The sequence below is a fragment of the Perna viridis genome, chromosome 7 (genome assembly GCF_037379345.1).
Source record: "Perna viridis isolate PV_CMFRI_1.1 ecotype Kerala chromosome 7, ASM3737934v1, whole genome shotgun sequence".
In the NCBI taxonomy this organism is placed as follows: domain Eukaryota; kingdom Metazoa; phylum Mollusca; class Bivalvia; order Mytilida; family Mytilidae; genus Perna; species Perna viridis.
Window position 1 is genome coordinate 35,151,534 of NC_142451.1, and position 13,229 is coordinate 35,164,762.

Below are 13,229 nucleotides of genomic sequence, written 5' to 3' on the forward strand. Positions count from 1 at the left end.
AAGAAGATTCAAAGTTGTAGAAAGACGGTACCGGGACGGAATATATTGAGTTCTTTGGTATGTTTAATCCTGTACACTAAATTTACGATTTTTCCATAATTGAAAATGGCAACACAACCTTCAAGATTAATTGTCATAACTATTTGATTCATCGAGCTATGAACTCATTTTATATTATGGTGAAATCAGATGAATAGATAACGGACTCTTACTATGTCCTGAAATAAAGTTGGTTGATAAATGAAACGTCATACTGGCCTTGTAACATGCCCTTGGACATTACTAATACCAAGGGGATATTACAGGGCCAAAATGGGAAAGACCATATATTAATATAATACTATTCTCTATATTCATCATTGGTTATAAGTACTCTATAATCAGTTGTTAAGTTGTCTATAGTTAGCAAACGTCTTTCTTCGAGTAAATGACAAAACCCTCCTCTTATATCATTTTTTTAAGTCCTTACCTACTGGGGGTGGGGATACAGATCTTGTTCTTTGTTGTTGAACAACTCGTGTTGGTGCAGGAGCAACTCCTCGTCTTTCTGTCAAGGCTAAAATTAATGTATTGTGATTTATTTTGACATCGTATTCTGAGTTTATTGTACAGTTAAAATATTTGTACAACATTAAAGTAAGTTCAATGCAGTTTTCATACGTTTTTAGTTGTTTTAGAAAAATTACAACATCTTCTTTAGAAATGGAAAAATATTACTTTTTTTGCATGTACATTATCAGACGCACCGATATAGGAACATGTTTTTAAAGCAATTTTTTCATATGTGCAAAACTCCTGTTTCTGGTTGAACATAAAATCAAAATATAACTAATCAAGTCATCATTACTGCTGAATAATTTTGAATTTGAATTGAAGTAAAATGACACTAAAGTACTTATTTACACAATCGGCAAATTAACATTCTAGCATCAACCATTTGCATTGTCTGGCATCAACTGTTTACACTGTCTGCACACAACATTATAGCATCAACCATTTAGTTTTCAGATTTTGACATAGTGATACTTGAGCAAATCTGCCTGACCATCTACTCTGCTTTTTTTTAGAATAACAGAACTACTGATGATTTCTCCTATAATCCCGTTGTATATTAAACAACGACATGATTGACAGTACTGCTTAAATCGAAAGAAAGCATGCAACAGTTTTTTTCGAATTATTTCAATCAATCGCGTATGATATTATTGAAAAAAAATATAATATTCACGGTTACACAAAGAATATACATATTTATTTGAGGCAAACACCAGCCATCTCACTTATGCAGCTTCAAAAGTACCAAATATATGTGCTTCCTACTTTGACTTTTGGTGTTTCATAACTCCTTGAAAGTAAAACTAGGAAAACAATAAGATTTAACTATGAAGATTTTTTTGTGAAAATCTTTTGACCCTTGTTTCAGGTATTGTCCTTTTTGACATTCTTGTGTTGCTTTTTTGTGTTTTCATTTTTAGGGGTCAATCAAAAATTATGTTTTAATCCTGTAAGTCTTTATCGAAATATTGTGCATGTAAACGAACAAAATGACGCAGTATTCTAGAGTACGTCAGGCAAGAGACAGTCCTGAGATTTTGAAGATCTATTATTACAACTTTAACATGCATACTATGTATTGTGGCGTTTGAGATTTCAAAGGAGTTTATTTTAAAAACTGAAAGCATCAAAAAGCAAAATAAATATTAAAAGGATAAAAACCCGTACATGGATCTACTGATTTTCACAAAAAGTACATCCATCATTAGATTACATCGTGCAGAATACTTTAAACCAGTCAAACTTTTTTTAAAAACCGATGTTTGATCCCCTACTGTTTTTTTTTAGTAATTGCAGCCTTGTTTATTAATGTATCACAGATCCTCGCGATAGTTCTGGGCTCAACACGTCTCAGAATGTGACGACTCTATTCGCTACACTGCTCCATCGGATCAAATTGATACAGGGAAGATATGCAAACGTATAGAAAGGTCTGAAAAATTCCCAACGATGTTTAAACTGTCAAATTTGCGATGCAAATTTTTTGTCGTTCCCTCCGCGGGCGGTGTTGCCATAAATGTCACAGCGGTACGAATTCGAGTCCCGCGAAGGAAATGACCAAAAATTTGCATCGCAAATTTGACAGTTCTAACATCGTTGGGAATTTTTCAGACCTTTCTATATATATGAAACTGATTGCTAAGCTAATTTAAAAAATGGTTGATGATATGAGTTTATGAATCTTTCGAAATCATCCGTTCGTTCTGATTGCTCTCCATTATACCAGTTAAGTAACCATCTTAGTACACAACAGTTAGAAGCATTTTTGTGTGTTTTTTTTTCAATAGAAAAACATGTTATGGACCAGGATAACTTCGTCTAAAATTGTCTGCAATTTTTCATTCTCATTGTCCTATCAAACGTCTTCAAAATTATATTTGGGTACTTCTTGATCTCTTTCCAAATATTAAAAGACCCTATATGACCTAATATATTACCAATATTGGTTGATATTTTTTTCTGTAATTTCCCTAGATGTGCCAAGCTTGTTTGCTTCCGATTTAAATAGTTTTGTTGCACTTGTTATATATTACTTGTATCAATGTGTGCAAAGACAGAAAAACAACTCTAAAGATTAATCACCTAGGAAATAAATTAAACACAAAAGCTTGACACTTTATTGAGTAGTCAAATGTTACATCACATGATAACAGAACTAAACGTAGTAATATATTAAATTATTAAAGTTCTAAATTAGCTTAATTAATATGCCACATTTTCATGACGACATGTTGAGTAGAATAATTTATTTGAACAAGAATAATGTTTTCTTTATAAAAAACAACCTCATTACAATAAAAGCAAATTTAGTAATAACACATAATCAAAAAGAGTAACTTGAATCAAAAACTTCAGATTACACATAAATAAGAGTTTGAGTATTTTTTATTGTTGTTGAATATCACATTTTAAATCGAGACATATCGTTTCCGATTATAGAATAAACAATTCTATAGAATAAGCAGAAAATATTATGCAAAAGCAATAAAAATTCTTCGTGTTAATGATCTCAGCAAATAATATTTGATTATTTCTACTCCTATCTATATGTAAGTATCACAAATTTGGGATCCTTTTTTAAACAAGTGAACTCAATTATAAAAAATAAAAATGAGTTTATAACTAAATAAGTTTTACTGTGATTTTCTTTCAATGCAAATAAAACTTTATATAAAAAAAACCTTTACAAAATATGATATAATTGCCTATGCATCTTTCCTTAAATGTCACAATTTACCCGCAATTGATAGCATTGAAACCATTAAAAATCATAGCACCGTTATATAATGATTGCCGATGACATAATAAAAACCACAGGATGTTAATTGTGCAAAATCTAAGAGCTGTTTAACTGTCTTCACAAATATAAAAAGTACATTTGAAATGTTATCTGTTAATCGTTATTCTGGATAAGCTGGCACATCTCGGGGTCACAGTTCAAAGATGAAGGTTGATATCAGTGGTATACATAATAATTGGAGCCCGAGTCACCAGTGGTAAAATAATATCCCGGCGTAGTACGGACTGAAAAGATCAGAAACACAGATTATGTATTGTAATATTTTATTCAATAATTCTGGAATAAAAAGTTTGCAAGCAAATATCTTACACAATAGCACCCCTAAAACCTTTAAGAAAAAATACTCTATAAAATGAATTCTATGAAAGAAAATCAAAGACCAAGGTTCGTTGAAAATAAAAGCTTTTCAATTCCTCTTCATAGGTATTTATAATGCATATGTTTTAACGTGCTAAGTAAGATCACTAGATCATTCATCTGCATGACTCAAGAATTTTGTTTGACAAGTGTTATAGCTCGACACTACTTTTGAACAGATAACAGTCTAAATTTTAAACATCAACTGAACAGTTTAACCAAATTCAAGACCTTTAGTAGTGCTACTTTACACTTCAACCTTCTTTTATACATTTTTTAATGGCTGAATATGTCTCTTAAAAGTATTTTTATCAAGTTACGACTTTCTATTTCTTTGTGACAGATTTTGTCTTTGAACTTCTTTTTAGTCTGTATACATATGTGCACGTTGTGAAATGTTCCAAATAAATGGAAATCAAAATAATTTCTGCGTTTATTTTAGGGAAAGAAAAATTCAAACACTGGTTAAACCCGACGTTTGTAAAATTAACAACAGAAAAATCCACTGTACCCGTCAGGCTTCAAACGTCATTTACGAATTACTGGCCGGTATATTTTTAAAAATGGCTCTTTAATAATATGTTTGAATCTTTTCAATGAAATACATTTTTTCACAATGGTAAGATCAGTAAATCAAAAACGTGTTCTCAGCCACCTGACTGTCGTGTCACGCTTAGAGTAGAGGTTGTTAATTTCTTCATAGTAAAAATATCATAATAATTTATATGTAAAGCTTCCTCTTCATTGATTAAACAAATTTGAAGTTCAAATAAAAATAAAATACAATAAAATTTATATGAAGCAGGGAAATATATATTATACAGCCTAGCTAGCCGAGTGGTCTAGGGCGCTGGACTTTGTGCAGGCGGTGTTGCCATAGATGTCACAGCGGTACAAATTCGAGTCCCAAATTTGACAGTTCTAACATCGTTGGGAATTTTTCAGACCTTTCTATACGTTTACTTTATCTCCCCTGTATCAATTTGATTCGATGGAGCAGTGTAGCGAATAGAGTCGTCACATTCTGAGACGTTAATATATATATATATATGTAAATGTCTAAATATATTTAACATCACCAGAAGATGGTAAAATTTAAATTGAATATTTCGGATAACAGATATCCTTCCTCAGCATAAAACACATAAAACTGTTTTATGAGTTTTATGCTGAGGAAGGATATATGTTATCCGAAATATTCAATTTAAATTTTACCATCTTCTGGTGATGTTAAACATATTTAGACGTTTATTCACGACAACAAATCCTCCATGCACACAATTTTACAAAATAAAATCATTCAATTTCCTTCATTTGATTGATTATTGTTTTTTCTTTAAAAAAGCGTCAACACTACTGCTGTTTGTATAAGAATACTATATGTTTGTTTGAACTATTGTCTTGTCCACATATCTGAAGCTTGCATAAACAGAGCTGCAGCTAAAGGCTACTAGGTCAAGGAGATAGATTATTAAATAATTACATAAAAAAAACTGTAATAAATGCCATACATATATTCTGCAATAGATCCAAATAAGCTACATGTACAATGATTCATATCAAATTTTAAGTTTCACGTGTAATTAATTACATTTTCATTTTTGCTTTTATTACAGTTTTAAAGCCATATTTTTTAGCTTTAAAGGAATAAATACATATACGTGGTTAAAGCGATTGATTTAAAAAAAAATGGAAATGTTTTTAATTCCACAAATAAAAAAAATGGGTGATCTGGACGAAAATTAAAAAATTACCAAAATGGTTGATGCTATCGTTCAAGGTGTTCATTGGTAATAGATAGGCTCATAAAACTCACCCCGAGCAGGGGACAGCATTCTCCTGAAACGAAAGAAATCAATCACTGGTATTTTATCTTTTAAGACAATTATATTAAAGTTTAAAATATGAAGATGACAGTCACTAAACCAATTTACCTCGTCCATTATCAGTTGTTTAAATCCTTTTACATGCTGGCTTATAAAATTCTTATACAAATTCAAACAAGACGTTGCTTCGATACGGATGTCATTTGGAGACATTATTATAATAATAACAGTTTAAATTTAACTTAAATGACGTGTAAGCTTTTGGATGGGTGCAACTGAGTGCTTTACATTGTTACTCACCCTTCTAGTGGAGGCAGCGACTGATAATGATGAACTACAGGTTGTTGAACGGGTGCTGGCGCAGGGGTCATTGAGTAATGGTGATGATGAACCGGTGCAGACGATCGAGTCATCTATAAAACATATAAATGATATTCAATACTACTATTTTTAGCAGTCAAGTGCACTGTTAAAGTCGTTATTTCTCCTATTATATTTGTAACCAAAATACAATGAAATTGAAAAAAAAAATTAACAAATAAACCAAAAACACCCTGTCAGGCTGTCGGTCTGTCTCCTCCAATGCCGCTTAACGAATTTTGATGAGAGTGTATGAAAGTTAGGCACCATATGCAATTGCGCAAAAAAGGAAGATAGAAACTTTAGAAAGGGATATATTCTGATTTCAAGTTTTAAGTGAAAAAAATCTGGGAAATGCAATGCCTTCTAAGCCGATTAATGGATTTCGAGGTTTGGTATCATACTTTGTATGGAGAACTTCATAAGAAGACATTTTTTCGTTAAACCCACGCAAGTTAGATAGAGGGGGTTAATTGTTTTCTGATATCTGTACCGGAAATAATCTAAGATGCCTGAAATGTAACATCTTGAAAGAAAATATCCTTCTAAATTTATCTTTTGAATTAATGAAATTTATAGGGAGAATTGTTGTTCTGTGTTGATATACATTTTTGTACATGAAGAAAGAAAAAATATTTTAAGATGCCTGCATGTGAAACTGATCCAACTTAATAATGTTAAATATTGTAAGTCTACTGTAAAGGAGTATCTTTTCATGAACTTTCTCACAGTATTTCTGGTTTTATATCACCTCCCGAGTAATGTTTAAGTAAATTATTATAATCTTTGAATATTCTATGTACCACTACAGGCTGTGTTGGTTCTGCATAAACTGTTGCTGGGTGAGCTATACCCCGGTTAGCACCCGGGAGTTGACTTAGCATCATCTGCTGCATCACCATCTGATGCATCTGCTGATGCTGTATCATCATCATTTCCATAAAATCTGAAAAAGAGGCCAGGGTCAATGTCAAAGAGCAGAACATACCAAAAAAGGCTCTGTTGGTACCGCATAGACGGGAGATTCGTAGTAAGGTAATGAATATCCGTAACGATATCCACCTAACTGCTGCATCATAAATTGTTGTAAGGTAAATTGATGCATCTGTTGATTTTGTATCATCATCATATCCATAAAATCTGAAAAATCACATGCATCAAAGCCAACAATATCAAAGCTTGAAAGCAGAAATATTTACTTTAAAATTACATGTATTTAGAATTATTGAAATAAGATATCAAACGGTCATTAATTGACAGAAAGGTCGAGCAGTTTGATGTGTTGGTTTTATAATAGTTTAAATTAATTAAGTATCAGTCGCTGAAGTTAATGTGACATGTACAATTTGGTTAGTTGAAAATACTGACTTAGCTGGTAAAAAACTGAATAAGTTTTTTCATACGATTTACTACACTACAGCCTTTAGACAGTGAGATAAAAACAGGTATACAAATTAAAGCATTAAAGTGTTCTCTACTATAAAAATAAACATTTGAACACCAATATCAAGTGCACTTCTTTCATTTCGTAAATAAACTTATAAAAATATATCATTATACAAACCTTACCTGCTTTATTAAACATTGACTTCTGTTGATTATCGGGAACTAGATTTTGGTATGTGACTTGTGGTACAGGCACTTGTTGTATAATCTGATGAGGGGGAGATACTTGGGTAACTGCTGGAGGCTGAGGGGGGTTCATTATTGGAGGTAAATGGTACTGACGTGGCGTTTCTACTCTGTGTTGGATAATATGTTTCATCTGAGTCATATCTGGAGAAAACATAAATAACATAGAATTCAGAAAAAAAACGTTGCTCGGAAAATTGTAGTAAATGCAGGCAGCCTGTCTTGAACTTTATGTTGCAATATGAGAAAAAAATCCCCCATACATACAACTAAACTCGTTTTAAATTATCGTCTTGAGACGGAAACAAGTTTTGGTATAAGTGCATCAAAATGGTAGTTTTGACAGAACCATTGAAGTCATTTATGGATATTCACTTGATTTGAGCTTAATGTCTAGTACGGTAGAACTGAATTAGTTCTTTGAAATCAGAAAACCCAGAAAATACGTGTAGGTTTGAAATTGATCTTTTTTTGTTAAAATCAATACTTTGAATGGGTAAATTATAAGAAATCGTGACCAAAATTCTTTTTATCAAATAAGAAAAAAATCACGCTTTTCTTATCTGTCCTGTTCAAAATATATATCACGATTTTTGGGAAATACCGGATGAAGTCTGACAATAAAAATTAAAGACCTAGCAGTGAAAGAGTAATCAAGGAAACCAAGGTTATAGCGGTAATCAAAAGAATGTAATCCAGGAACAAAGACCAGACATGGAAAACAGACATACACAACAAAGAACATAAAGTAACTCAAATAATACATACAAATTAATAAAAGCAAAGGAGCAACTCGGACTCCACTAAAAACTGGGAGCATGGACCAGGTGCACCGGTATGGTAAGCGTCCTCTGCTTTTCTAGAAACATCTGCCGAGTTGCTCATAAAAAGTCAAGTCCGGGGTAGACCAACGAGGAAAGGGAAAAATTCTGTAATAATCCACTTAGAAGATATTTAAAGCAGTTAATGACAAACGATCAACTGTGAAGAAAAATCTTCGGTCCATGTGAGATAAAAGTTAATCGACATGTCTTTATATCATAAATAATGAAGTAACAATTATGCACCGTTTTTTTCTAATAAACCAATGCAAAAATGGGTGTGTTATCATGAGAAATGCTTTTATGTAATACCAAAATATTAGTTTTGTACAAACAAATACTTTAGTAGCATTAACACATCAAAGTCTTTTATTCTGTAACCATTTTTTTTAAGTTACAAATTGTAGGAATTAATATTTAATTAGATATTTATATTTATAAATTATTTCTAAATACATCTCAACTTCATTACAAGCCACAATAAAATGTATCGGTACACAACTCTACCGTCAAATTATCTACACAAGAAGAAACTTAACATTGTCTAGAATAAAATCAGTTGCTTAGCGTTTTACAAAATATCGGCGAAAATACAAAATCTTCAACAATGGGATAATTTAAATACGTCATAATCCAAACCACAAGGCATAAACGTGATTACATGAGATACACATATGTAAAGATTTTGTGGCTCCTTATCCTGTCATTTTTTGCTTATTCTCCATTTTCCACCTTTGATACAACTTGATTGAGTGGAGCGTGATATGTAAGTCTGGTCATTAGATAGCACATCAAGGATGTACATGTAAGAGCCAGGATTACACGTTTAGCCAAAAAAATTATTTTACGTCAAAGTCGTCATACAAAGATCAATCTATTCAACTTCCTATCCTATAAGGTTATTAATGAATTTGAAATCAGGTCCCTTTAAACATTTACTAGAGATTATTATTAAGTTTAAAGAACAGCATTTAACTATTTAAAACTAAGAAAATATATGTTTTCCTATTAAAAACTATTTAAAACTAAGAAAATATATGTTTTCCTATTAAAAACTAAAGTGCAAGCTGCTGCCATTTAATAGAATACACCAGTATCAGCGTACATTAAATAGTATTAGTTAAAGCAAAATTGATCTTAAGTTATCTTTCAAACGTTCGATTTGATTAATGGAAGACGTAATAACTATAATTCATTTCACAAGTTTCCTGGCAGAAATATAAAAACTCTCTTTTCTATACAAATAATGCATGTTTTACGTAACATATCTTAAAATATCTTTTTTTTTTTAAATAAAATGAAATTTAAACCAAGTGTTCAAATAATATGTGTTTACCTTGAGGCTCATCTCTGACATATTTTTCAATCACTGCGTTTCCAGCATCGACTAGCCATTTTTCCATTTCATTTTGAATACCGGTAGTTTACTCACAAAAGTTGATTTTAAAATAAAATACTTTACTTCACTTTTCTTATATTAGATTATGTTAAAACATTTAGCGTAATTCAGATGAAGGGAGACATTCGACAAAGGAATATCACATTAATGCGGCTAATGTGAATACCGTACTATCCGATCTTTTGCGAGAGTTTAGCTATGATCACCATAGCAAAGTCGAATTGAATGAATAATTTCCAGTACAATAACCTCTTTTCAATAATGTTGTTAGTAAACCCGTGTTCAATAAACGATAATGAAAAAGATTCCTATTCATAGAGAATTCTATTACATCTATAGATGTTTATGTACTGTAAAGATTAACACAATAGCTTTGGTTTCTCACTATCGGTATATGTATGTCTCAAAATATAAAAATTCAAATAATGTATATTGAAATCACAGTAATGAATACCCTCCGTCTAAATACATTTCAATGTATTTTCAAAGCTTGTATGACGTTAAATGAGGGTATATAATAGAAAATTCCAATTCAGTCCAAATTAACAAATGTCTTTACAACAACTATAGAAATTTTCTAAGGTTAAAATAAACATCCTTTAGATTAGCTCAAATGCATAATCTATGGGAGTGTTCCGATTTGGTTTCATATTATAACATATTGCTAAGGGAAACATATTTATTTTCTCCAATCAAGCGCAAAGTGCGACTAAATTATTTCCATTTACTTCTACATTTAAAAGACGAAATCAGGACACTATTTAATTTAGACTTTATAAAAAAAATACTTTTGATGTTAAATATATAAAAAATATATTTTCAAGACGCAAAAAAACAACATGAGATGGTTCAGGTGGTAAGGTCAACTTGATCGAACCATCCAACTCTAGTGACTTGACCAATGATGATACAAGTCTCTTCAAATTGTCTAATATAAATAGAATTACCTTAATAATGTTAAAACGACATTTTTGTAACGATCGAAATATGATTAATTATTTTGAATTAATAAAGTTCAAATGCGAATTTTATCGCTTTTCAATCATTTATATATAAAATATCTCATCACTTATCATTTGACGTTTAATTTGATAGATATGAAATTCATTAGAATTAAAAGCATGTTGAAAACACTCTGTTCGAACTTTTGGTCATCGGCGGCAGGAATCTATACTTTCGTAATTTCAAAATTTTCAAAACATTTTTCATCTTGTAAAATAGTTTTGCAATAAACAATATACAGAGTAATCGTAATGTGTGGTACTGAATCGAACTATTTGAAGTGAAAGCGTCGTTTTTAGATTAATGCTTCCCATTTTGAAACTTTAGATTATATCATATCATAATATACATTAAATATTACAAATCCCCCCCCCCAAAAAAAAAACAAAACAAAACTCCCATGTTATGCAAAGAGGGGATACGATGATTGCATTGTAAATTTGCTTGTCAAAAATGCTTAGCTGATTGAAAGACTTTGTACCTCTTAAATCAGGATAGTGTTACTTCGATTCTCGTGTCACTAGTTTTATGACACATAGCGATTGTAAAAAACTGTTGTTACTAGGGACAAATAGATGGTTTATTATCGTACATATTTAAGGTCTTTTCCTATATTGGAAAGACGTTACTGTTTTTCTTATTAAGGTCTTTCTCATCACGGAAACAATCACTAAAATCTTTTTAAAAAGTTTATAGATAGAACAAAAATGGTTTCAAGTTCAAAAACGGATGACCTAATGAATAAACATAAACATGAATATTACGGGAGTTATATCCCTTGAAATATTATATCTAAATTATGAAAATTTATGTTTTGAGAACCGGAAGTAGTAGCGACATGGGATTCACACCAAAGATCTTTGGTTCATGTGTCCTTTCGTTTGCACCCAATGTCAAAGGACACAGGGTGCTAATAAAAGTTTAAAAAAAAGTTTCTACCTGCAAAATTCAGCCCTTGATATTTAACAAACAAGAGATAAGTACATACATACAGCGTATGAAATTACCCTCTCGATGAGCTCTACAGTTTGACCCCAAGTTTACAACTGTCCGACCGTCAGTTAAAAAATATCTAACAATTTGATTTTTTCACATGGTCAGGTTTGGTATGATTGTAAGACATTGACCATTTAGCTTTTTCAAGGTAAAGTTATCTGTAGGTGTATGGTGTTAGACCTATGTCTCTACGACTTCCGGTTCTGAAATTTGTTATTTCATCATATTTTAGTAGTTTTTTGTGCTTCAAATGAGTTTTCAAATTGTCTAGATTGTTTGTCAATGTGTTGTATATACTCTGCCGATTATCATACAGTTTTCAGATTTGAGATATTGTGTTGTTTTGAATCTATTGAAATTTTAGTTTTTACGAGTTGGGTTATATATTTTATAATCCACAATAGAAACATAAATTATCTGTACACAGAATGACATATCTGCTTAAGTGCATTTGTTTGACGCAATTCCAAGCCCTAATATAACAAAAACAACGAAACTGCAACAACTTTAAATTTCCAGATATGGTACACCTAGATACAAATAAATAGTTCTTGAAATTCAGCCTCATATCTTGACCTACACTTAGAGATCCATGGTAAGGGAAAACTTAACTTTAAGACAAACGTGATTTTTTTTTCATTCAGAATTATCAACTTTCCTTTCATCTGTGTTAACATCCCTTCAGCACCTGCTTATGGAGTTTTCATATCAAAATTCATACTTTATGACAGAGCTTGCCGTAACTATGCATACTTTTTTTAATCGCGCTAGACTTCTTACAATTAAGATTCTCAAACCGGGTTATGTTGCTACAAGATTGAAGTCATTACTACACAAGTTTTACGGTCGTCATCATGAACTCGTGGGTCGTTACGGTGTATCCATCTGCATCATGAAGATTGATTTGTTCAACGTGTCATAGTTTTTTTCTGTCCTCTTTTGTCTACCCAGGTCTTAACTTTTAATGAGCAACTCGTTTCTAACTCGTTATTTCATACATATTTCAAGGGTAGGATCATTAAAGGGCAAATATCAAAAGTTCCTTGAAGGTAATGTTGTCGCATATCAAATAAAAGGTCGTAACGAGTACATCACAAATGTGATTTTTGTTTTACTGAAAAAAAAAGAATTTGACATGGTGTTAATAAGTGCAAAATGCTATATTGCATGTAAAGTGGGGTTGAAGTAATCAAATGAAGGGTCATTAAGTGAACATTACAAAAATCTTAATGAAAACCTCGACGATTGCATTTGAAAAGGTCACCAAGTGCAAAAAGGAAGTTGTTGTAAACGGTTAGCTTGTTGTGTGTCATAAAGGTCCTACCCTGTACATTAATTACAAGAGAGACCTTTCAATTGTTTTTTACGCCCCGTGCAGGTCCGAGTGTCAAAAGAATAGGCCTACAGCAGCGCTAAGCTTGTCGTAAAAGGCGATTAAATAGTGCTCAGAACCCTAGGGGGCTAGGGCGCTTTGCCCACAG

General features: G+C 31.6%; 1 protein-coding gene across 10 annotated transcripts in view; it reads right to left on the reverse strand.

Annotated features, from left to right (window-relative positions):
• The window catches only part of LOC148612448 (uncharacterized), a 57,411-nt gene that overhangs the window by 19,655 nt on the left and 24,527 nt on the right, over positions 1–13,229 (reverse strand). For 6 of the 10 annotated variants that reach the window (XM_088593862.1, XM_088593864.1, XM_088593863.1 and 3 more), the window contains 5 exons: positions 7,468–7,674; positions 6,887–7,038; positions 5,839–5,951; positions 5,529–5,551; positions 470–556 (listed from right to left, as the gene is read on the reverse strand). In XM_088593862.1, coding sequence (XP_088449988.1) covers positions 470–556; positions 5,529–5,551; positions 5,839–5,951; positions 6,887–7,038; positions 7,468–7,674 — 582 coding nt within the window. Of the gene's footprint in view, positions 1–469; positions 557–5,528; positions 5,552–5,838; positions 5,952–6,701; positions 6,845–6,886; positions 7,039–7,467; positions 7,675–9,687; positions 10,416–13,229 lie in introns of those variants that run through there. The other 4 variants (XM_088593867.1, XM_088593866.1, XM_088593869.1 and 1 more) reach the window with 2 other exon arrangements.